Raw genomic sequence first — 26036 nt, forward strand, 5'->3', positions numbered from 1 at the left:
GGCTTGGATTCTGTTAGAGTGTATCCTGCTGTAATGTTGTGAGGCCATAATGGGTCTATCTACTCTGCCCATGATTTTGAACAAGTCTATTAAATTTTCTCTCAACCCCCCCAAAGAAAATAGTCCTGGCTTCTCCAATCTTTCCCTCAGAATTGAAGATTGTAATTCTCGTCAATCTTTTCTGCATTTTGTTTAATGCTTTCAAATCCTTACAAAAGTGGACAGAGTATTCCAGCTGAGGCCAATGCAGTGTTTCATACAGCTTTACCATAGTTTGTTTGTTTTTGTACACTACAGCAATAAAATTCCTAATCTTGCATTAACCACACTCTCAACCTGTCCTGCCAGCTTCAATGATTAATGCACATATATCCCAAAGTCTTTCATATCCTCCATTTTTGAATTTTAGTCTTTATTTTACATTGTTTCTCCACATTTTACCAAAATAAATCACTTCTTCTCTGTTAAAATTCATCTACAATTTGACTATACATTCCACAATCTCTTTTTTTGAAATTTAATATGTTCTTCACCAATTATAATGCTTCCAAGTTATGAGTGATCCTCTAATTTTGAAATTACTGTGGTATGTTACTTGCCACAGTATTTCTAGCGGCTGACCTACTTTTGCAGCCACTGTGTTTATGTGGTGAGTCCAGATGAGGTTTCTGGTCAATGGTAATCCCCAGGATGTTGATAGTGAGGACTCAGTGATGATAACACCCTTGGTATCAAGGGATGGTTGTTAGATTGTCTCTTAATGGAAATGGTCATTGTTTGGTATTTGTGTGGTGAATATGTTACTTGTCACTTGTCAGTTCAAGCCTGGATATTGTCCAGACCTTGTGTAATTGAACATGGACTACTTCAGTATCTGAGGAGTTGCGAATGGTACAATCATCAGCAAATATCCCCATTTCTGATGTTGTGATGGAGGGAAAGTCATTGATGAAGCAGCTGAAGTTGTTTAGGCTTAGGACACTACCCTGAGGAATTCCAATAGAGATGTCCTGGAGCTGAGATGACTGACTTCAAACCAATATAACCATCTTCCTATGTGCCTGGCATGACACTAGCTGAGAGTGTGATAGGTAGACAGAGGTGGGTAATGGTGATAGGTTGGAGAGAAGGGTGGAGCGGATAGGTGGGAAGGAAGATGGACAGGTAGGACAAATCATGAGGGTGATACTGATTTGCAAGGTTGGAACTGAGATAAGGTGGAGGGAGAGTTTGCCCCGATACCCATTGATTTCAGTTTTGCTAGGGCTCTTTGATGCCACATGCGGTCAAATGCAGCCAAGGGCTGTCACTCTAACCTCCCCTCTGGAATTCAGCTCTTTTGTCTATGATTGAACCAAAGCTGTAATGAGGTCAGGCGCTGAGTGGCCCTGACAGAACCCAAACTGGGCATCACCGAGCAGGTTGTTGCTGAGCCGGTGCTGCTTGATAGCACTGTTGGTGATACCGTCCATCACTTTACTGATGATTGAGAGTAGACTGATGGGGTGGTAATTGGTCAGGTTGGATTTCCTCTGCTTTTTATGAACAGGGCATACTTGGACAATTTTCCACACTCTCAGCTAGATGCCAATGATGTATATGTGCAGGAATAACTTGGCTGGGGCAGTAACAAGTTCTGGAGCACAGGTCTTCAGTACTATTGCTGGCGTGTTGTCAGGGTCCATAGCCTTTGCAGTATCCAGTGTCTCCAACCATTTCTTGATATCACTTGAGTGAATTGAATTGGCTGACGTCTGGTAACTGTGATGCTGGGACCACTGGAGAAGATGGATCTTCTGGCTGAAGATTGCTGTAAATGCTTCAGCCTTATCTTTTGTACTAATGTGTTGGCCTCTTCCATCATTAAGATTGTCAGCATTTGTGAAGCCTCTTATTCCAGTGAGTTTTTCAATTGTCTCCCACCATTCATGACTGGATGTGGCAGGACTGCTGAGCTTAGATCTGATCTGTTGGTTGTGGGATGGTTTAGCTCTATCTACCACTTGCTGCTCGTGCTGTTTGGCATGCAAGTAGTCCTGTTTGGTAGCTTCACTATGTTGACACCTCATCTTCAGGTGTGCCTGGTGCTGCTCCTGGCATGCACTCCTTCACTTAACCATTGATCGAGGATTGATCCCCTGCAGGAATTATAGTTATTGAGCTGTACAGCATGGATGCAGACTCTACGGTTCTACTCATCTATACCAACTAGATATCCTAAATTAATCTGATCCCCTTTGCCAGCGTTTAGCCTATATCCCTCTAAACCCTTCATATTCATACACCCATCCAGATGCCTTTTAAGTATTGTAATTGTACCAGCCTCCACTACTTCCTCTGGCTGCTCATTCCATACATGCACCATCTACTGCGTGAAAAAGTTGTCCCTTAGGTACCTTTTAAATTTTTCCCCTCTCACCTTAAATCTAGTTTTGAACTCTAGTTTTGGACTTCCCTACCCTGGGGAAAAGAACTTGGCTATTCATGCCCCTCATGATTTTAAGAACTTCTGTAAGGTCACCCCTCAGCCTCTGACACTCCAGAGAAAATAGCCCCAGCCTATTCTGCCTCTCCCTATCGCTCAAACCCTCCAATCTGGCAACATCTTTGTAAATCTTTTCTGAACCCTTTCAAGTTTACAACATCCTTCCTTATAGCAGTGAGACCAGAATTGCATGCAGTATTCCAACAGTGGCTGAACCAATGTCCTGTACAGCCGCAACATGACCTTCCAACTCCTGTACTCAATGCAATGACCAATAAAGGCCAGCATTCCAAACGCCGCCTTCATCACCCTATCTACCTGCAACTCCACCTTCAGGAGCAATGAACCTGCACTCCAAGGTCTCTTTGTTCAGCAACACTCCCTAAGACCTTACCATTAAGTGTATAAGTCCTGCTCTGATTTGCTTTTCCAAAATGCAGCACCTCACATTTATCTGAATTAAACTCCATCTGCCGCTTCTCAGCCCATTGGCCCATCTGATCAAGATCCTGTTGTACACTGAGGTAATCTTTGCTGTCCACTACACCTCCAATTTTGGTGTCATTTGCAAACTGACTAACTATTCCTCCTATGTTCACAACCAAGTAATTTATATAAATGACGAAAAGCAGTGGACCCAGCATCAATCCTTGTAGCATACCTCCTTGTAGAGGTCACAGACCTCTATTCTGAATAGCAACCCTCCACCACCACCATCTGTCTCCTACCTTCGAACCAGTTCTGAATCCAAATGGCTAGTTCTCCCTATATTCCATGTGATCTAACTTGTAAACCAGTCTGTCATGAGGAACCTTGTCGAAAGCCTTACTGAAGTCAATGTAGATCACGTCCACCGTTGTGCCTTCATTAGTCCTCTTCATTATTTCTTCAAAACACTCAGTCAAGGTAGTGAGACACAATCTTCCATGCACAAAGCCATGTTGGCTATACGTAATTGGTCCTAGCCTTTCCAAATATATGCAAATCCAGTCCCTTATGATCCTCTCCAATAACTTGCCCACCACTGATATCAGGCGCACTGGTCTATAGTTTCCTGGCTTGTCCTTACCACCTTTTTTAAATAGTGGCACCACATTAGCTAACCTCCAGTCTTCCAGCGCCTCACCTGTGACAGTCGATGATACAAATATCTCAGCAAGGGGCCCAGCAATCACTTCCCTAGCTTCCCACAGATTTCTCAGTAGACTGATCGGGTCCCAGGGATTTATCCACCTTCATGCATTTTAAGATGACCAGCACTTCCTCCTCTGTCATTTGGACATTTTTCAAGATGTCGTGATTTATTTCCCCAAGTTCTTTAGCTTCCATATCCTTCTCAACAGTACACACGGATGCAAAATACTTGTTTAGTATCTTCCCAATCTCCTGCAGTTCCACACATAGGCAGCCTTGCTGATCTTTACGGGGCCCAATTCTCTCCCTAGTTACCCTTTGACCTTAATGTATTTGTAGAATAGGCAGGGCCTTGAAGTTACAGATTGTGCTGGCGTACAATTCTGCAGCTGTTGATGGCTCACATCACCTTGTGGATACCCAATCTTGAGTTGCTAGCTCTATTTGAAGTCTGTCCCATTTAGCACAGCAATAATGCCAAACAACACAATGGAGGGTTTTCTCAATGTGAATTTGTCTCCACAAGGACTGTACGGTGGTCACTCATACCAATACTGTCATGGACAGATGAATCTGCAGCTAGCAGATTGGTAAGGATGAGATCAAGTATGTTTTCCCTCTTATTGGTTCCCTCAGTAATTGTTGCAGACCCAGTCTCGCAGCTATGTCCTTTATGACCCAACCCCCTACTTGATCAAAGTTACAAATCACACACCACCAGGTTATAGTCTAACAGGTTTAATTGGAAGCACACTAGCTTTCAGAGCGACGTTCCTTCATCAGTTGATTGTGGAGGGCTCGAACGTAACACAGAATTTATAGCAAAAATTTGCAGTGTGATGTAACTGAAATTATACATTGAAGAATTGATTGTCTGTTAAGCCTTTCATCTGTTAGAATACAGTGATAGTTTCACTTCTTTCATGTGTAAATCACAAAACCCTTTTTTTTAAAGTTGCATTCTCGGGTTAGCTGTTAACAATGGTGATAGCTAGACAATATGTTGAAGGTGTTAGCCCCTTGTGTTCTCTGTCTATGCCATGATGTTTAGATTGATTCCAATCTAAAAAGTGAGATAACAGAGTTTTACATAGATTCATGCAGTTTTTGAGCTCAGAATTCTACATGAATGTATGCAGTTTTTGAGCAAAGTGCAATGTAACTCTGCAAGTACAAATTCACCCCACAAAATATATGTGTGCATGTGGGTCTTCGTCTATCTGTGTGTGTGTGTGTGTGTCTGTCTGGGGTGGGGGTTGTGAGTGTGAGAAAGTGTGTGTGTGTGTGTATATATGTAGTGAGTGCAGAGTGTCTTAAGTCTGTGAGGGGGTGCATGTGTGAGTGTGTGTATCTATAAGGGTGTGTGTGGGTGTCTGTGTGCACGTCTGTGTGTACCTGAGTATGTGAGAGTGTGTGTGTGTAGGAATATCTATGTGTGTGTGTAGTGCAATGCTGATCACCTGTAATGTGACATGAACCCAAGGTCCCGGTTGAGGCCCTCCCTATGGGTACCGAACTTAGCTATCAGCCTCTGCTCGGCCACTTTCCTCTGCTGCCTGTCCCGAAGTCCACCTTGGAGGATGGTCGCCCTGCTTGATCAGTAGTGCTGCTGCCGAGCCACTCTTTGTAGTGATTTTTGAAATTCCAAGGGAGCACTTGTCACCTTCAGTGTTTCCTCCAAGTGTTGTTCAACCTGGAGGACTACTGATTCATCAGCTGAGGGAGAATGGTATGTGGTAACTGACAGGAGGTTTCCTTGCCTATGTTCTTCTTAATGTCATGAGGTCTGAAATCGATGTTGAGGACTCCCCAGGCAACTCCCTCCCAACTGTGTATCTTTGTGCTGTCACCTCTGTTAGCTCTGTCTTCTAGTGGGATGGAACGTATCCAAGGATGGTGATAATGGTGAGTGGGACATTACCTTTCAGGATATGATTCTGTGCAGATGACTATGTCAGGCTGCTGCTTTGACTGGTCTGTGAGATAGCTCTTCCAATTTTGGCATTGGTCCCCAGATGTTAGTAAGGAGGACTTTGCAGGGTCAAGAGGGCTGTTGCCATTTCTGGTGCTTAAGTTGTTGCCAGGTGGTTTGTCCAGTTTCATTTCTTCTATGTTGAGATTTTGTAGCAATTGATACACAGAGTGGCTTGCTCGGCCAGTAGCAGAGGGCAGATCAGAGGCAATCACATTACTGTGGGTCTGGAGGCACATGTAGGCCAGATGGCTGATTTTCTTTCCTGAAAGACATTAGTGATGGTCATCAGTAGATTCTTAATTCCAGACATTTTTATTGAATTGAAGTTTAAATCCTGATCCCTTCAACATTAGCCATGTTTCTGGATCAAAAGTCTAGTGATAATACCTCGAGGTCATTGCCTCCCTTGAGAGTAGGCCATTTAGGCCTGAGATGAAGAGAAATTTCTTCACCCAGAAAGTGGTGAGGCTGTGGAATTTTCTACCACAGAAAAGGTTTGTGGCCATAATTTTGAATGTTCTCAGGAAGGAGTTAGGTTCTTAGGTCTCAAGGGATCAAAGGATATGGGAGAAAGTTGGGATAGTGTACTGAATCATATTGAGTGGTGGAGCAGGCTAGAAGGGCTGACTGACCTGCTACTGCTCCTATTTCCTCAGTTTCCAACATTGCAATGCTGCTGGAAGGACACTTTATGTATTCAGACAGGGCACAAAATGGACCATGCTGCATCCAAGGGCTGCCAGCCCATTCTCAGTGCCCATCCATTCCATGCCCACTTGCAAACCCACAGCATTCTCCTTGCCTCACTTTGCTTTCTTTGTATTTTGCCTCCTCAGCCTAAGATACCAGACTCTCAGTACATCTGTCTTGCCTTGCAGACATCAACTCAGGAAGCCTGTCAAAGTAGTCAGCAGTCCGGTCGGAGGAGGAGCGTCTTATCTTCCGACTGGGAACCCTCCAACCGCAGGGGATGAACTTGGACTTCACCAGTTTCTTCATCCCCCCTCCCCCCACCTTGTCTCAGCCGGATCCTTCCAGCCCGGCACCGCCTTCCTGACCTGCAGTCTTCTTCTTGACCTCTCCGCCTCCACCCTACTCCGACCTATCACCCTCACCTTGACCTCTTTCCACCTATCACATTTCCAACTCCCCTCCTCCAAGTCCCTCCTCCCTACCTTTTATCTTCTCCTGCTGAACACTCTCTGCTCATTCCTGAAGAAGGGCCTGTGCCCGAAACGTCGAATCTCCTGTTCCCTTGATGCTGCCTGACCTGCTGTGCTGTTCCAGCAATAAAGTTTCAGCAGTCCTCAGTCAAGGGAGATAGCCTTTAATCAGGAGGTCATGGCACAGGAAGTCAAGGGTAGTCTCTGATACCAGTCCAGGCATTTGCACAGGGTCCATCAGTCACTTGGGGCATTGAGGGACTTTGCTTACAAATTTGTTGTGTGCAGCAGTTTGTCAAATTTTTTTTGAAGTTCATGCACACCGCATTAACGATTTTACCTTCACGTATCTTCTCGATTACCGTGTAAAAAATCTCCAGCTGGTTAGTTTGAGATTTGCCTTTAATAGCTCCATGGCAGCTTTCTTCCGTTAATTTTCATTTGACCAAATGACTATTTATTCTGTTGTACATCATTGGTTTAAAATATTCTGTGGTTAAACTGGCTGAACTGTGATTGCGGGTTTCATTTTTTCAACTTATTTTTGAAATAAGGGTCTAGCATTTCCAATTCTTCAGTCCGCGAGCACCTTCTGTGAGTTGAAGGAGGATTGGAAAATTATGGATGGTGCCTCCTCAATTTCACCCTCACAGCCCTTCTTATCTTGCATTCGTTCCATTTGATGCTGGTGTCTTATCAATTCTTAGTATAGATAGCCTACCCAATACTTCTTTATTATCAATTTTAAACACATACTGTGTCTAAGCTACTTCCTCTTTCATGCTTTCTGTTTCGATAGCATTTTTTTTCTCGATAAAGACACATACCAAGTATTAACATAATATTTCAGCCATGCACCCCGTCTCTGCATGTGAATCTTGTTCTTGTCCCTATTAGCTCTACCTATCTTTTTTGTTACCATTTTACAATTTACAGATTCTCCACATTGTTAATAATTAGTGAAAACTTTTTGCTCACTTTTTGTTGCAAGGCTTTTCTCCCACTCCATATGCTTCTCTTAATTCTTTCTTGCAGTTTGCTTTGATCACTTACGCTGAGTCTGATTCTCCATTTTATTAACCAACATCTGTCATAAGTGCACACTTTTGCTTCAACCCGCAAATGGTCATACATGACATCCTTTGTACCTATGATTGTGGTGCACTATCCTTCTGCTACATACTCCAGTTCAGTTGGATAGCTCTAATGACCTCCATAAACCTCTTAGTTTCTCCAATTCGTTCTCCCTAAAGCCCATCTCTAGCTAAGACTTTTATTCAGCTCTCCTCATTTGTAATGTTTTTACTTGGTTTAATTTCTTCATTTTAGTCTGATTACACTTCTGTGAAGTATCTTTTGGATATTTTCCTTCAGAAAAGGTATTAAGTAAATGAAATTGATTCTTGCTGATCTGGATGCTATCACCCTATTAATGCTGTCAGGGACAATGACATCTGATCAGCAATCCTGTGTTTCTGCTGTTCACAGGTCAGGGGTAATCAGTGTCCAAAGATGGCTACAAAGTTATGTGTCCCTGTGCTTAAGAGTTTTAATGTGGATTGATGAACAAAAGCAATATTGACTCCCAGCCAAAGCTATCCTAAGATATAGGAAAAGCCATGAATGTCTTATATATATATATATATATATATATTAGTAGTTAAGCTTTGTTCTTTGTATTGAAATTGTTTAATATTGAAGTGAAGGTTCACTTTCTGGCCCATGATAATTTAGGCATGGATGTTAAATCTCCAACTGTTTGTGACAAAAAATTACAAGTTACAGCAGTTACAAGTAGAACTTTCAAACCTGATTGCATTGCTTTCCTCACGGCCTGCAGGATATTGTGGTCACAGAATATTGTCACATGCTTGGCACATGAGGCGATGAGCTCTTTCATAATAGTGAGGAGGAAGGATTTTACATAGGGGATAAACCAACCATGGTCAGCCAACGATGTTAAGGATAGTATCAAACTGAACCAAAAACATATGCCAAAGATTAATGTTAAACTCGAAGATTGGGAAAGTTTTTTAAAAAAAATAAAATAACCTAATTGCAAATAAAGACAGAGAAAATAAATTTTGAAGGTAAATAGCAAACAATATCAAAACAGACAGCATGAGATTTTCAAATATATAAAAAGGAGGAGAGGCCAAAATGAACATAAGACCCTGAGGGAATGAGGGTGGGGAAATAATAATGGGGAACCAGAAAATGGGAGGGCATTTTAATAAATACTTTGCATCAGACGGCACATTAGAAGACACTAATAGCATTTGAAAAATAATACATAATCAAGGGCAAAAATGGGAGAGGAAGTAAATAACCTGTCATTAAAGAAAAAGTGCTAGGGTAAATTATGGGACTAAAAAAACCAATAAGTCCTTTAAAACAAGTTTGAGAACGCTGGGACTATACTCAATGGAGTTTAGAAGGATGAGGGGGGGATCTGATTGAAACTTACAGAGTACTGAACAGCCTGGACGGAGTGGGTGTTGGGAACGTTTTTCATCAGCAGGAGGTATGAGGATCTGAGGGCACAGCCTTAGAGTAAAGAGAAGGCCCTTTAGAATGGAGATAAGGAGAAACTCTTCAGCTGGAGAGTGGTGAATCTGTGGAATTAATTGCCACAGAGAGCTGTGGAGGCTAGATCATTGAGTATATTTAAGACAGAGGTAGATAAGTTCTTGATTGCCAAGGAGATCAAAGATTATGGGGAGAAAGTGGGAAAATGGTGTTGAAAAGCCTATCAGCCATGATCAAATGGCAGAGTAAACTTGATGGGCCGAATGGTCTACTTTCTGCTCTTATGATCTTAAAGGATGGGGATTTCAAGACGAGGGGCATATTTTTAAGATGAGAGGGGAGAGTTTTAAAAAAGACACGAAGGGCAAATTCTTTACACAGAGAGTGGTTTGCATGTGGAATAAATTTCTTGAGAAAGTGGTGGGTGTGGGCACAGTTACAATGTTTAAAACACATTTGGATAAGTACATGAATGGGAAAGGTTTGGAAGGATTATGAGCCAGGAGCAGGCAGGTGGAACTAGTTTGGTTTGGGATTATGCTCGGCATGTGCTGGTTTGACCGAAGGGTCTGTTTCTGTGCTATATGACTCTGTAAGACAAAAACAATAGCTACAGGCCAGTAAGCTCAATGTCTGTTATTGGAAAAATCTTACAGTCTATTATTAAAGATGTATGGCAAGTATTTAGAAATACATAATATGATCAAGTCGAGTCAGCATGGATTTATGAAGAGGAATTCAGGCCTGTCAAATTTATTTGAATTATTTTAGTGAACAACAAGAAGAATAGATAAAGGGAACCAGTCAATATAATAGATTTGAATTCCAAAAAACATTTGAAATGGTACCACACAAAAGGCTACTTGATAAGTTATACCAATGGTGTTGCAGGTAGGGTATTAGCATGGTTAGAGGATTGGTTAACTAATGGAAAATTAGGAAGGGGGAAATGATTTTCAGGATGGCAACTATACCTAGTGGAAAGTCACAGAGATCATTGTTGAGGCCATAGTTATTTACAATTTACATTCATGACTTGGATGACAGCTGAATTTGCTATCACCAAACTTGCAGATGACACAAAAATATGTGAAAAGCAAGTGATAAGGATGACACAGAGGGAGTGCAAAGGGATATAGGCAGGTTAACTGAGTAGGTAAAAAACTTGACACATGGAATATAATGTGACAAATCATGAAATAATGGACTTTGGTTGTAAGAATGGAAGAGCTGAAAATTACTTAAATAGGGAAAGCTACAAAACAGAGGGATGTGAGAGTCCTTGTCTATAAATCATGAAAAGCTAGTATACATGTTGGGTGGTGTTATGGATCAGGCCAGACTCCCTCAAAACATTTCAAGAAAGTGGCTCAGACCCTAACTTTGCTAGTTGTTTTAAGCAGGTAGATATTCCAAGAGGGATGTGGGATGTAGCTGGTCAAACTACTAGTGGGATGTAGCTGGTCAAACAAAACAGAATTTATTTACAAGATTACCGAATGAAACACAATCAAAAGAGAATAGAATGCCAAATAACTTAATCTATCCAAAAACCCAACAGATCATCCCAGTATAATGATGCTGTTCCAATACTTGCAACAATCCCCATAAACACCCTTTGGCATAAAAGACAAAATCAAACATAGGGTCTTACAGGAGGTAAATCAGAGAGGGGAGGATCAGCCTGGACCTGCTTCTTTGGGTCCAGCAGCTTTTACAACACCACTGCTAAAAACCAAACCAAACCAGAGAAAAGCTGAGCTGGGAGAACTGGCCACTCCCCTTTCATTGTACTTTTTTAAAATTTAAAAGTCTTTTGTCTGAGGCAATATCTGTTGTCTATAATCAAATTGTCTCTAAAACCCTTCAACTTAGACTTTTCGGAGTCTGTGTCTTTTACAACCTCCCTGATTAAAAAAAAAATAAGGGCAATGTAACCTTGTTAAAAGAGCAGCTTTGTCACAGTGGGTAGTCAGGAAGTTATTTTCTGTACTCTCCCATTCCTGCTCTTCGGTCCTGCTTTTGAATATATGGCTGTATTTAAATCGTACTGCATAGTAGACTGATGTCTGGTGATCTGTCTCAATGATATACAACTGTTTGCAGTCTTTGCCAATAAGAAAATATATCCCAGCTGCCTAAATTTTTAGACCAACGAGATCTATGCTAGGCTGAGACAATATTTCGATTTTAAGTCTGAGCTGATCATCCAAAATCAAATTTCACTAACAAGGCACATTCTGGGAAGAGATAACTTGGTTCTGTGAAGATGCCATCATTATTTCATGTATTGTGAAGAGGTTATTGTTATGATATAACCATTATGAATCATAATTCTTTTAATTATAAAATAAGATTTGACAATTTGTTTTTTTTTAAACAGATTGTCTTGGAATTTGATTACTTTAATATTCGACCATTTATAGCCTGCCTTCGTGATCATCTGTCAGTTTTTGAAGGTTCAGATTCTGATTTAAGAGTCATAAGAAGGCGAAGTTGTGGTAAACTAGCTCCAGCAGCAATCTCTTCTGAATTTAAAATACTTCTTGCATTTTTTACTGACGACTCAAAACAAGCCAAGGGATTCAGTGCTAAGTATCGATTTAGTAAATATTTTGTTCCAAATATCATTGTATGTTTTTCTGAATTACATGGAAAAATGTTTAAACTCATTCTTTTGTCAGTTGCTTAATTTCTCTCTGCTTTTATTTTCAAGTTCATTGTGCAACAACATTGATGACTTCAGCTAGAAATTACAAAGGTAAAATTGATCATCGAGGTCCTGGCTCCAGTTTTGAACAATCAAATTGTATTTGGCTCATCCAAGCCCATTGGGGACATAAGGTATACATATATAATATTGAAGAAGAAAGGCAATATATTTTTCAAGAAAATTTCAAATTCAGTTCATATTTTGTCATTTATTGTTCTTCTGTAATTTATGATCCATCATTCATTCCCTGAAAGGACATAAAATCATTAACAACTTTTGATAAGTTACTGAATAAAGGGTAGAAAGTGTAGGTGGATATTACCAACATCCTGAAGGTTACCATTGACCAGACTGGGCTGAAATTGAAATAATCCAGCTATTTAAATATTGTGGTTACAAGAGCAGGTCAGAGGCTATGAACTCTGCACTAACTCATCTCATGACTCCCACAGTGCTATTAAGGCATTCCAGTATTTAGACCCATTAATAGTGAGGGACAGCATTACAATTCCACATCAGAATGGTGACTTTGGGGCATATCTTGTGAGCTGTGCTGCCTTTGTACTTCTGGATGGTAGTGGTTTTGGGGCTTGGGAGGTGCTGAGTTTCTGTGTGCATCTTCTTGATGGTACACTCTGCTGGCAATGGGATTCACTGGTGGAGGGAGTAAATGTCTAACATAACTCCCAAAGCCCATCTACCATCTAAAAGACACAGTCACCCATATCCCCAAAGAATAGAGCAAGAAAACGGAGCTATTATAAAACCTCTTTCAACGAGCAAGCACGAGCATAATGAACCAAGTGGCTCCTTCTATGCTACATGATTTTGTAGTTTTGTGATAGCTCTGTATAAATTTCTCAGGGCAGCATCCTTCACTTGGCTATCTTCAGTTGATTCATCAACCACCATTTCTCCAAAACAGAAGTAGGGTTGTTCACTGATGACTTAAGTGTAAAGCCTTATTTGCAATTCTCCAAGTAATGGTGCAGTGCACCCTGTAAGATGTGGAGACCATTCAAGCTTGGATTGTTAGATGGCTAATAGCATTTCATCGAATCATAGAATCCCTACAGTGCAGAAGCAGGCCATTTGACCCATCGAATCCACACAGGCTCTCTGAAGAGCATCCCACCCAGACATATCCCCTTACCCTACCTTCATAACTTTGCATTTCCCATGGCTAATCCAACCAGCCTACACAACACTGGACACTATGGGCAATTTAGCATGGCTAATCCACCTAACTTGTGTATCTGTGGGAGGAAACCAGAGCACCCACAAAAACCCATGCAGACACAGGGAGAATGTGCAAACTCCACACAGATGGTCACCCAAAGGTGAAATCTAAACCAGATACCTAGTGTGTGAGGCAGCAGTGCTAATCACTGAGCCTTTGTACAAAACAATTACCAGCCAACAACTTTCTCCAACAAGAGAAAAGCTAACCATCCCACCTTGGCATTCAGTGGTATTATCAATACAATTTCTCCAGCATCAACATCCTGGGCACTACCGATTGACCATAAACTCAGCTGGACCAGCTATGTTCATGCCTTGACTACGAGACAAGGTCAAATACTTGATATGCTGTGGCGCTGTACACATCTTGTATTTTCTAGGTTAGAAAGTACGATGAAGAAGATAGAGAAGCAGATTTGAGACAAGTAACTAAGAAGAGTATGAAAAGTGATAATGGGACCCTTTACTAGTCTTGTAAATTGGGAAAGGATCGTGTAAAGGGCAGAGAGGAGGAAGAATTTTTGAAGGGTGTTCAAGAAAATTTTCTAGATTGGTTTGCTTTCAATGAGGAAGGAGACGATGAATGTAGTAGGTTCAAGTGGGGAATATCACATCAACAGGATAAGGACAAGGAGCAACCAAGAATGGAAATATTTACCTGGAAAAGGGATCATTTCAGTCAGCTGAGGAAATGGATGTGAGTAAGTTGGTGCAGGAAGTGATTCTGGTGTGGTCTAGGTATTTTCCCAGGTGCAAGGAAGGGACAACAAAAGCTAGAGCCTAGATGAGCAAGAAGTTAAAGAGTGACATATGGCAGGAAAATGATATATGGTAGATGTCAGCTTGGTAATACAATGCAGACTGTAAAACGTATAGAGAAAAATCTGAAAAAAAGATAATAAAAGGCATAGTACTAAAATAGATAGGTTTCCAGTATTTAAAGTTGGTACAAAGTTTGAGTACTGTTGGTAAACAACAGCTATTGTTAGGTCAATTATTAATTTATACTTTGAGATCGATAGGTACTAAATGATATGGGTTGGAGGAGAGTTCAAAAGTTTTGTCATAAATAAGTCATGATTTCATTAAGGTGAAACAGACATAAGGGACTAAATGGCATCTTCCTGCTCCTGTGTTTCTATATTGACAGTAAAAGGATTGTCAGAGGAAAAGTGAGAACTATTAAAGGTCAAAACAGGGATTTTTGGTGAAGGCAGAAAATATGACTTTATCCAATGTATGGGGATCCTGGATCAGCATTTTTAGAAAAACAATGTCGAGATAGTAGTAGAAAGCTTGACGTGACTTAGATTCTATGCATCACCTAATTTGGATGGAATGCCGCCGAAGTTGCTGAGGGATGTAATGGTAGAAATTGCAGAGATGCAGGTCACAATCTTTCATCCTCCTTTAACAATGCAGGCCAGCATCAGAGGACTAAAAGAAAAGGAAAGAGTTACATTTATATAGAACATTTCACTGCCATTTCAGAGTGCTTTAGAGCTAATTCAGTGCTTTTAAAGTGTAGGTTTTGTTGTTATATAGGAAACATAGGCGACAGTTGTGCGCAGCAAACTCTAACAAACGGCAATGGGATAATGACCAGATAATCAGTTTGTGATGTTGATTGTTGGATAAGTATTGGGCAGGGCATTGGGAAATAATTTCCCTACTTTCTCTGAAAAAGTGCTAGTGTTTTTGTTCCATCCATCTGAGAGGCCATACAGTTTAAAGTATCATCTGCAAGAGGACACGTTCAACAGTGTAGCAATCCCTCAACATTTCAGTGTCAATCTTGATTTTTCACTTTCAAGTCATGAATGGGATTTAAACACAAACTCTTCCAAATCAGAGACAATCATTCTACCAATATTCTTGGAAAATTAGGAAATAAGAGTTAGAAGGTCCTTTTATTTGCATATTTTTTCTGAAAAGATATAAAAATGTTACTATTGTTGATGTTCTTTAACAGATACTTTTGAGGGTTACTGCACACAACCTTCAAGAATCTGACCAATGTGCAAAAGCATTTTTGCTTATTCGTGATGTCGCTGAAGGACCTCCTGTCTTCAAAGCAAAGATTTGTAAAACGACAATGGCATTTGTGGTGGACGGAAAGGCACTTATGGTTGAGTTCTATCATCCTGGGGCACCAAACCATCCTGGATTTACAGCTCAGTATGCTGCTGTTCATAACACAGGTAAACTAAAGCTCTTAGAATCTCGCTAACCTGAGTGTACACAACATCATGTTGTTGTCACAAGTGGAAAACATGGAGAGCCATTTTGATTTAATCAAGTGACCAAATACAGATTTATATAAATCAAAATGTTGCGAGTGCTGAAAGTATGAAGTGAAAACAAAACTCTGAAATATAAATCAAGCAACATCCAACGTTAATGTTTTAGAGCAATGGTCTTTCATTAAAGATTCTGTCGAGGGATCAACTACAGAATTACTAACTTGGTATCTGTAGGCACCTAAACAGAGCTGAGAACACCATTTTAAAACACCATCTTTAAAAGTGTTGGTGGTCTTCAAATTCCATATTATGTGAATTTTTGTCATCATTTTTAGATTGAGCATGGTACTGCTTTTTACAGAGATCAGCTCAGACTTGTTATTCTCAATCTAAACAGTCATTTTCCAGTGGCTCTTTGATCTACCTTAATGTGTTTGCTTGTTTGTGCTTCTACTGAGCCAAAACTGACATGGAAATGTGCATCCAATAACTAACACTGACTGCAAGAATATACAGTGGCACAGTGGTTAGCACTACTGCCTCACAGCGCCAGAGACCTGGGTTCAATTCCTGCCTGGGACTACTGTCTGTGTGGAGTTTGCACATTCTCCCCGTGTCTGTGTGGGTTTTCTCTGGGTGCTCCAGTTTCTTCCCACAGTCCTCTGGGAATTACAGACCAGTCAGTCTTGGGTGAAGTTTTAGAGAGAATTCTGAGAGACAGGATTTATGATTACTTGGAAAACCATCGCTGATTACAGATAGTTAGCGTGGCTTTGTGAGGGGCAGGTCATGCCTCACAAACCTTATTGAATTCTATGAGGTTGTGATAAAACATGTTGATGAAGATAGAGCAGTGGGTATGGTGTACATGGATTTAACAAAGCGTTTGATAAGGTTCCTCATGGTAGGCTCATTCAGAAAGTAAGGAGGCATGGGATACAGGGAAACCTGTCTGTCCGGATACCGAATTGGCTGGCCCATAGAAGACAGAGGGTGGTGGTAAATGGGAAGTATTCAGCCTGGAGCTTGGTGACCAGTTCTGAGATCGGTTCTGGGACCTCTGTTCTTTGTGAGTTTTATAAATGACTTGGATGAGGAAGTGGAAGGGTGGGTTAGTAAGTTTGCTGATGACACCAAGGTTGGTGGAGTTGTGGATAGTGTGGAGGGCTGTTGTAGATTACAACGGGACATTGACAGGATACAGAACTGGGCTGAGAAGTGGCAGATGGAGTTCAACCTGGAAAATTGTGGAATGATTCATTTTGAATGCAAATTACAGGGTTAAAGGCAGGATTCTTGGCAGTGTGAAGAAACAGAGGGATCTTGAGGTCCATGTCCATAGATCCCTCAAAGTTGCCACCCAAGTTGATAGGGTTGTTAAGAAGGCAAACAGTGTGTTGGCTTTTATTAGCAGGGGAATTGAGTTTAAGAGATGCAAGGTTATCCTGTAGATCACACTTGGAATATTGTGTTCAGTTCTGGTCACCTCATTATAGGAAGGATATGGAAGCTTTAAAGAGGGTACAGAGGAGATTTACCAGGATGCTGCCCGGACTGGAGGGCATATCTTATGAAGAAACGTTGAGGGAGCTAGGGCTTTTCTCATTGGAGTGAAGAAGGATGAGAGGTGACTTGATAGATGTGTACAAGATTATGAGAGGCATAAATAGAGTGGATAGCCAGAGATTTTTCCCAGGGCAGAAAAATCTATCACGAGGGGGCAAGATTGGAGAAAGGTATGGGGGGGGTGTCAGGGGTAGGTTGTGGTGGGTGTGTGGAATGCACTGCCAGTGGTAGTAGTCGAGTCAGATACATGAGGAACTTTTGAGTGACTCTTGGATGGGCACATGGATAATGTAAAATGAAGGGTCATGTAGGGTAGTCTAATCTTAGAGTAGATAAAAGGCTGGCACAACATCAAGGGCCGAAGGGCCTGTACTGTGCTGTACTGCTCTACGTTCTATGTTTACCACCAACTGCCGTCAGTGTATAAGTACTGGCTTTCCTACTGTGTTTCCATGTCACAACACCCACACCATCACAATCAGTGAAGAGAAAAGGAGATCTCATGTCTTTGATCAGCTATGATTCTTCTTCAGAATTAAGAGTGCAAAATACCATGTTGTTTTGAGTAGGACAAGAGGAATGCACCATGATCCTGTATCCCATTACTCTGGATATTTCTAACCAACCTGTCTCAGAAGTGTTATTACACACCTCTGTGGCAGGTAGGATTTGAACCCATTCCTCTTGCTCAGAGGAAGGGACACCAGCACTGTGCCACAGAGCCACTACTTCACGCCATAAATTAAAAATATTTCCACCAAGGCCTCCAGTTAAATCAGTAATCTCATTTCATCTGGGAATCTCCACCTGTCATTGCCTCCAAGCTCACAGTCCCCAAACCCCACATAGCCCACTTCTATCTCCTTCCCAAAATCCACAAACGGGACTGCCTGGGCAGAACCATTACTTCTGCCTGCTTTCATCCCGCAGAATTTATGTATTCCTACCTCAACTCAGTTTTTTCTCCTCTTGTCCAGTCCCATTCCAATTATATCTGCAATTCTTCCAGTTCCTCCATGTTCGTTATGTCTGTTCCGATGGTGAGAACTTCGACAAGGGACCCTCCGAAATGTCCTTCTTCTTCCTCAATTGAGGAGTCCCCAGCATCATAGTTGACAGAAGCCTCAGCTGGGTGCGACCCATCTCCTGCACTTCAGCCCTCACCACCCCCCCCCTTTCCTTTCACAAAATGACAGGATTCCCCAGTCCTCACCTATCATCCTACCAGCATTTTCATCCCGAGGATCATTAGCCACCATTTCTGTCACCTCCACCAAGATACCACCACCAAACACATACTCTCTTCCCCTCCCTTGTCAGCCTTCCACAGGGATCATTCCCTCTGCACCACCTAGATCCTCTCTTCTGCCACTGTCAGAAGCTCTCCACACCCCCATGGCAACTTCCATTCCAATCCTAACATTGTATTTTAGCTTCTTACTGCAGATACTATTTGGATCAGCGTAACTCTTCTGCAAACTGGGGTTCTGCTTCCTGTGTTCTAAGTTGCATCCTGTCCTGTTAATCTATCAACCCTGTACTTGTTAACATGCAATGGCCCCAGGTTAAGCAATGTCAATTTCAATTTCACATCCTTGTTTTAACATCCTGATTGTAATTACTATGTCAATGAACTCTGTGGGAAGCTAGAGAAGTGATTGCTGGGTCTCTTGCTGAGATATTAATATTATCGATAGTCGCAGGTGAGGTGCCAGAAGACTGGAGGTTGGCAAATGTGGTGCCGCTGTTTAAGAAGGGCGGTAAAGACAAGCCAGGGAACTATAGACCTGTGAGCCTGACCTCGGTGGTGGGCAAGTTGTTGGAGGGAATCCTGAGGGACAGGATGTATTTGGAAAGACAAGGACTGATTAGGGATAGTCAACATGGCTTTGTGCGTGGGAAATCATGTCTCATAAACTAGATTGAGGTTTTTGAGGAGGTAACAAAGACGATTGTTGAGGGCAGAGCGGTAGATGTGATTTATGTGGACTTCAGTAAGGCATTCAACATGGTTCCCCATGGTTCCCCAAGGTTAGATCTCATAGAATGTAGGGAGAACTAGCCATTTGGATACAGAACTGGCTCAAAGGTAGAAGACAGAGGGTGGTGGTGGTGGAGGGTTGTTTTCAGACTGGAGGCCTGTGACCAGTGGAATGTCACAAAGATCGGTGCTGGGTCCTCTACTTTTTGTCAGATGGGCCAATGGGCTGAGAAGTGGCAGATGGAGTTTAATTGAGATAAATGCGAGGTGCTGCATTTTGGGAAAGCAAATCTTAGCAGGACTTATACACTTAATGGTAAGGTCCTAGGGAGTGTTGCTGAACAAAGAGACCTTGGAGTGCAGGTTCATAGCTCCTTGAAAGTGGAGTCGCAGGTAGATAGGATAGTGAAGAAGGCATTTGGTATGCTTTCTTTAATTGGTCAGAGTATTGAGTACAGGAATTGGGAGGTCATGTTGCGGCTGTACAGGACATTGGTTAGGCCACTGTTGGAATATTGCATGCAATTCTGGTCTCCTTCCTATCGGAAAGATGTTGTGAAACTTGAAAGGGTTCAGAAAAGATTTAGAAGGATGTTGCCAGGGTTGGAGGATTTGAGCTACAGGGAGAGGTTGGACAGGCTGGGGCTGTTTTCCCTGGAGGTTGAGGGGTGACCTTATAGAGGTTTACAAAATTATGAGGGGCATAGATAGGGTAAATAGGCAAAGTCTTTTCCCTGGGGTCGGGGAGTCCAGAACTAGAGGGCACAGGTTTAGGGTGAGAGGGGAATGATATAAAAGAGACCTAAGGGGCAACCTTTTCACACAGAGGGTGGTACGTGTATGGAATGAGCTGCCAGAGGAAGTGGTGGAGGCTGGGACAATTGCAACATTTGAAAGGCATTTGGATGGGTAGATGAATAGGAAGGATTTGGAGGGATATGGGCTGGGTGCTGGCAGGTGGGACTAGATTGGGTTGGGATATCTGGTTGGCATGGACGGGTTGGACCGAAGGGTCTGTTTCCATGCTGTACATCTCTATGACCCTATGGCTGCTGTTCCTTCTCCTGCTAAGGATTCAATCTTTGAAACGCTTTCCGAAAGTCATTATCCAACTCCATTTCTCTTCAAGATGTTAAAAAATTTGTCATGGGATGAGGGCCGTCATTGGCTTTGCCAGCAATTATTGCCAATCCCTAATTGCCCAGAGGGCAGTTAAGAGTCAACCACAGTGCTGTGGGTCTGGAGTCACATGTAGGCCAGACCAGGTCAGGATGGCAGTTTCCTTCCCGAAGAGGCATTAGTGAACCAGATGGGCTTTTCCTGACAAACAACAATGGTTTCAAGGTCATTCTTCAATTCTTAATTCCAATTTTCTTTTATATTGAATTCAGATTCCATGATCTGCTTTGGCAGGATTCAAACCAGGGTTCCCCAGAATATTACCTGGGTCTCTGGATTGACAGTCCAGCAATAATGCCACTAGGCCATCACCTCCCCCTTAAAATGCTCCTTAAAAACCGATACGTTTGGCCAAGCCTTTAATAAGCGGCCCTCATGGTTTGCCATCATATTTGGCTTGACAACATCCCTTAGAATGACTTGCAATGTTTGAGGTACTATATGTAGTTGTTATTAAGCCAGTGCGTTGGCTGCTAAACAACACCAGAGGAGGAGAGATACAATTAGGCGATAGCCAGCCATGAAGGTTTACTGACAGGGAGGATTATCATGAACCTCCGTACTATCCATACTTCTGGAGGCTGAAATTGCTTCGGAAACTGCATTGCTCCAAAGAGACAATTTACAACCTCCTTGAAGTCAGCTCTTTATTCTTTATGCTAGTGAAGATCATAATAGTATGTAAAAACATCAGCATCAACTAGCAGGAGCATTTTTTACAGGTGCCAACCAGTTCATGGTCTTGTTTCTGGATACCAGCATTAGTGCCTGTTTATAGATTTTTGGGGTTTCATCAGGTTTACTGAATCCTGGGTGAGATTGATCCAGAACTTCAATCTTTTTCAATAGAAAAACGAAACGATGTAATTATGCAAATTGTATACAAGGTTTCCTGGTAGCTTGTGCTTGTATTATCTCTTTATTCAGGCATTCTCACCCTTATTTAAACAACATAGAAAGACTGGCTGTTATAAGACACTAATGATATCTCCTTTTAATTATGCTAAGCAGTGCTGTAATGAAACCTTCCTACTTTAGCATCTCTGCCAAACTGTGGAAGTGTTCAGCTTCTAGGGCAGGGCTGGCTCCTTGTTGACGTGAGTGATTCTAACTGAGCATTGAGAAGGTTTGCTGCCATAGTCTAAGTATCAATAACCGAAAAGAAACATGATCCTAGTGAAGATGGTTGAGGAGCTGCTATCTGCTCCAAAGATGACTGACAGGGCAGCAGTGTAATCCATAATGATAGATCATAGAATCCCTACAGTGCAGAAAAAGGCCATACACCCCATTTGAGCCTCCAAGACATGGGAATACACGCAAGCTCCACATAGTGACCAAAACTGGAATCGAACCTCAGTCCCAAGTGCTGAGAGGCAGCAATGCTAAGCACTTAATAATGAAATCTGGTGCTTATGTTTGTTTTGTGTTGGTCCTTAGCTTAAAAATGTGTTGCTGGAAAAGCGCAGCAGGTCAGGCAGCATCAAAGGAGAAGGAGAATCGACGTTTCGGGCATAAGCCCTTCTTCAGGAATTTGCACACCCTCCTCATTCCTGAAGAAGGGCTTATGCCCGAAACGTCGATTCTCCTTCTCCTTTGATGCTGCCTGACCTGCTGCGCTTTTCCAGCAACACATTTTTAAGCTCTGATCCCCAGCATTTGCAGTCCTCACTTTCTCCTTGTGTTGGTCCTGTCAGCCAGATTCATCAATGTGATGGTTTAATTTGTTTGTTACACATTTGTGATGGCTTGTGGAATAATGGGGCTTGAGTGGGAACACAGTCAACAACAGAAGAACCAATTTAAAGTTTTCCTTGAGGAAATAGTGATCCAGGCCTTATATTTTGGCAACTGAGTTTTATATCAATGTCATGTCATAAATTTCAGATTAGACACCAGGACAGGCGAAACTATATTATCAGATAGTGAGCTGATTAACAAAATACTGCCTGCAGCTGACAATAGTGCAAACCACTTGGTCCGGGAGACAAGACTGTATGCTTTAAGCAACCTTCCAACACAGCAAGTATAAAACAATAGATAACTTATACGAACTTCAAAACCAGGAATTCTTACTCTTGAGTAAAAGGGCATGTGTTGACCTCAAACTTATTCCAAGATTGAACAGCAGAAGCTAAGAATCTATTTTAAAATGGAATACCTTAAATTATTTAATGAAGGAGAGTGAATACCGAATACAGCATTAGATTGAAGAAAGATGCTAAATCTAAACCAAAGATATAAGGTTTCTATTAATCCAGGAGAATTACACACACAGAAGTAATTGAGAAGCAATTTGCAGAGTAATTTCCCCCTTTATGAAACCAACAAAATAGTGCTTGGGCATGGCTTTGGTTCCCAACCATAAATATGATATTTCAATTTGTGTTGACATTACACAGCTCAAAAGGCAGTGTAAAACGTCGATTCTCCTGCTCCTTTGATGCTGCCTGACCTGCTGCGCTTTTCCAGCAACACATTTTTAAGCTCTAATTTCCAGCATCTGCAGTCCTCACTTTCTCCTATATCCACATGTAACCAATGTTTAGCTAACCTATCAGAAAATCAAATTTTCAATGGATCTTGGCAACTGCCATTAGATTATTAAATTCATAACTCCATCTGCGAGGTCTTATTTCAACAGATTACCGTTTTGGATACCTCGGTCCCAAATAGTTTGCTGCAGAATATGTCCAATATTTTACAAGGACTTCAGGAAACATAAGCACTGGAATTACATGATATATGGGGAAACAGTAGAATGGTGTGATTACAGAATGCATGTAATCTTAAAATGTTTACAATCAGAACAACTGACCTTTAGTGCCCACCTGTGCCTCCTGCAGTAAGTGAAGCTACCTGGAGAAGGAAGATCAAGAGTGCACAAAGTCCTGACAAGCTAAAAGGATCATTTCAGTGATCCCTGTGGACAGGACCACTGAACTACCTTCTCAGTCTTTGCCTCCATTCTTAACACCCAAGCCTACCTTGTGGCTTATCGTTGTTTATCTGTAATGAGAATCTATTTATGTAGTTAAGTACAGAAACCTGACCTGTGTTCTCTGTCAACCTATGTCTAAAATACAGGTACACTGGGGAATTTTGTGTACTTATTAAAAACTCTTAACCTTATATGACTACTCTGGAAATAGTTGGCTAGATTCTCATCCAGCTCACCCAGTGAGACCTCATGTACACTTTTTCATAAATCCTGCACTATTTACCCAACTCTTACACTGTTTAATGAAGCCTCTCCACCACTCATACACTGTTTAACAGACTCTCATACTATTCAATAGACTATTGTACTGCTGATTAAATTCTTGCACTGTTTAGTGGACTGTTGTCACCTTTATGCTGTTTAATGGACTCTCACTGGTGTCCACTCACTGCCTAATGGAATCTCTGCATTGCCATCTTCCTATTTAATGGACTATCTCCATTACTCTAGGCTGTTTAATAGAGACTTGCTGTTCTCATGTTAATGGATACCTTCCATTTCCTCTGACGATAGAAAATGTAAAGACAGCCCTGCATTCAAACTCTGTTGGATATTCTGGAAACTCATTCTTCCCAGCCTTACTACATGGAGATGGTGGCATGAACCAATGACAATGAGTTCACTCTTCCTAATGTTTGCCTTTAGGCAATTGAAATTCACCCAGGAGATAGCAGAAAGACAAGAGGCCCCAACGATAAATCCTCTCTACCTCCCTCTTGTCCTTCAAGATGTTCGTTAAACTCTCCATGTCTGGCCATTTTTGGTACCCTTCTTACCAGACACACTGGAATACAATATTAACATCATTTATTAATGTTAATGTTTGCAGTATAAGTGTACACTATGTAAATCTGAAAAGTGGGATGATAAAATAAAATGCTTGAGCAAGCCAATGGTAATAACTCTACAGCGGGAGTTCTATGTGCTGTTTAAAGGTTCTTTGCAAATAATTACCCAGGAAAAGGTGCATACCAAGAAAACACCAGGGATGATGCCAATGGGCAGCATGGTGGCTCAGTGGTTAGCACTGCTGCCTCACAGTGCCAGAGACCCGGGTTTGATTCCACCCTCAGGTGTCTGTGTGGAGTTTGTATATCCTCCCCGTGTCTGCGTGGGTTTCCTCCGGGTGCTCCGGTTTCCTCCCACAACCCAAAGGTGTTCTGGCTAGGTGAATTAGCCTTGGTAAAATGTGGGGTGGGATGCCCTTTGTATGGTCACTGCAGACTCGCTGGCCAAATAGCCTCTTTTTGCACAGGAGAAATTCTATGAGTTGCAAAGATAAGTTTGAATTAATAAGATGATTTGATGGCTTCATCCATGTTTCTGTAAAGTATAAATAGGGTTGTCTTGGATAGATTGTTTATTAATGTAAATTGAGTTTCAATTGTCACCCAGACTTTGCCAATCAAAATGTAAATTAAGGAGAAGTGAAATTGGAGCTGTTTGTACTTCATCTACAAGGTCAATATTACTCTTGGCTGGCATTCTGAAACTCTACCTCATGTAATGCAGGTAGGCACTAGATGGAATCAGATTAATAGGTTATATTTTCATTTGCGAGTTTCTCATGATGGGAACAGCTGTAGGGTAGGACCATATGAAATCAGCTTGTGCAGCAGTTTAAGTTTAGAGGGCTTATTAACTTCCTTCTAAAACCATCCAAATGAAGACAACTCCTGTTCAATGATATTCAATAGTAATTCCTTCATTTTGTTTCGTGTTTTCACAGGTGAGGGTTCCTTTCAGTGGAGTCAATGCAGTCTGTGTACGTTGATATTGTGCCTAGTGTTAATTTCCTCATGAACACTATCATTTCTACAGGACAACCTGAGCTAGCATTAATACTTTTCTAACTCTAAGATCCAACATTTGTTGTACAGTAATCAGCTAAAGTCATGAATGTCATTCGTGATAATGTTTAACTTGTTATTTTTGTTATATCTTGACCTTAAAAGCAGCAGCTTATGGCCAAAAACATATATTTGAAGGAAAGATGAAAATGTTTTCCAAAACGCATGTTCAAGTCCCTTGGTATGCCTGAGGAAGTCTGGATCATTGATACTTGTGCCAACTATACTGTTCCATTGCACTGATGTAGTAGACAGAGTTCCTGGTTTTACTGCTCCAGCAGAGATTAGGGATGATTAGGAATCTTCCTGGGATTTAAAAATGACACAGAATTGATCTATGCAATTATTGGCTTGCCTTCTCATTTGTTCTGGTTGTGTTGTAATAATGTTTTTGATACTTTGTATGTTATTTTTATGATTTGCAAGGAAATGTGATGTCAGAATAAAATTAAAATTTTGCTTGGAGTTATGACTGGTTCCATTTCACTGAGAGCCATTTGTTCTCTATTTATTCTTGTGACAAATAAACATTTTATGATGTATTAATAAAGGAAGTTAATGTAAATATTAGTGTGCTTTGAGTATCTTCAAAACTCTTTGCAGATGTCCTAACACCTAAGAATCACATTCGTTTCTGACTAATCTCAATACCGTTGGATGACCGTTCACTTTGTCTCACTACTAGAGTGGCATAGTCATGAGAGGTTGGTGTTGTGACCCTTGAAATCTGGAAGGGGAATGTGGAGTTGACTTGCTCGCTGAGCTGGTAAGTTTGTTTGCAGATGTTTCTTCACCTTACTAGATAACATCATTTAGTGAACCTCTGGTGAAGCATTGGTGTTCTGTCACACTTGCTATTTATGTGTCCTGGTTTGCTGAGGTGGGTGATATCATTTCCGATTTTTGTTTCTTAGTGGTTGGTAATATGGGGTCTAACTCTACATGTTTGCTAATGGAGTTCCAGGTTGACTGCCA

The 26036-nt window shown here is 41.4% G+C and overlaps 1 protein-coding gene across 1 annotated transcript in view; it reads left to right on the forward strand.

Annotated features, from left to right (window-relative positions):
* The window catches only part of LOC122558118 (low choriolytic enzyme-like), a 110159-nt gene extending 84539 nt beyond the window's left edge, over positions 1–25620 (forward strand). Inside the window, exons 7-9 of the mRNA XM_087996199.1 lie at positions 12003–12130; positions 15214–15442; positions 24941–25620. Coding sequence (XP_087852325.1) covers positions 12003–12130; positions 15214–15442; positions 24941–25014 — 431 coding nt within the window. The 3' untranslated portion in view covers positions 25015–25620. The remainder of the gene's footprint in view (positions 1–12002; positions 12131–15213; positions 15443–24940) is intronic.
* Positions 25621–26036: the final 416 nt, after the last annotated feature.

This window comes from Chiloscyllium plagiosum, unplaced genomic scaffold (genome assembly GCF_037043375.1).
Source record: "Chiloscyllium plagiosum isolate Xiang-an unplaced genomic scaffold, Cpla_swu_hap1 HiC_scaffold_18, whole genome shotgun sequence".
Classification (NCBI taxonomy): domain Eukaryota; kingdom Metazoa; phylum Chordata; class Chondrichthyes; order Orectolobiformes; family Hemiscylliidae; genus Chiloscyllium; species Chiloscyllium plagiosum.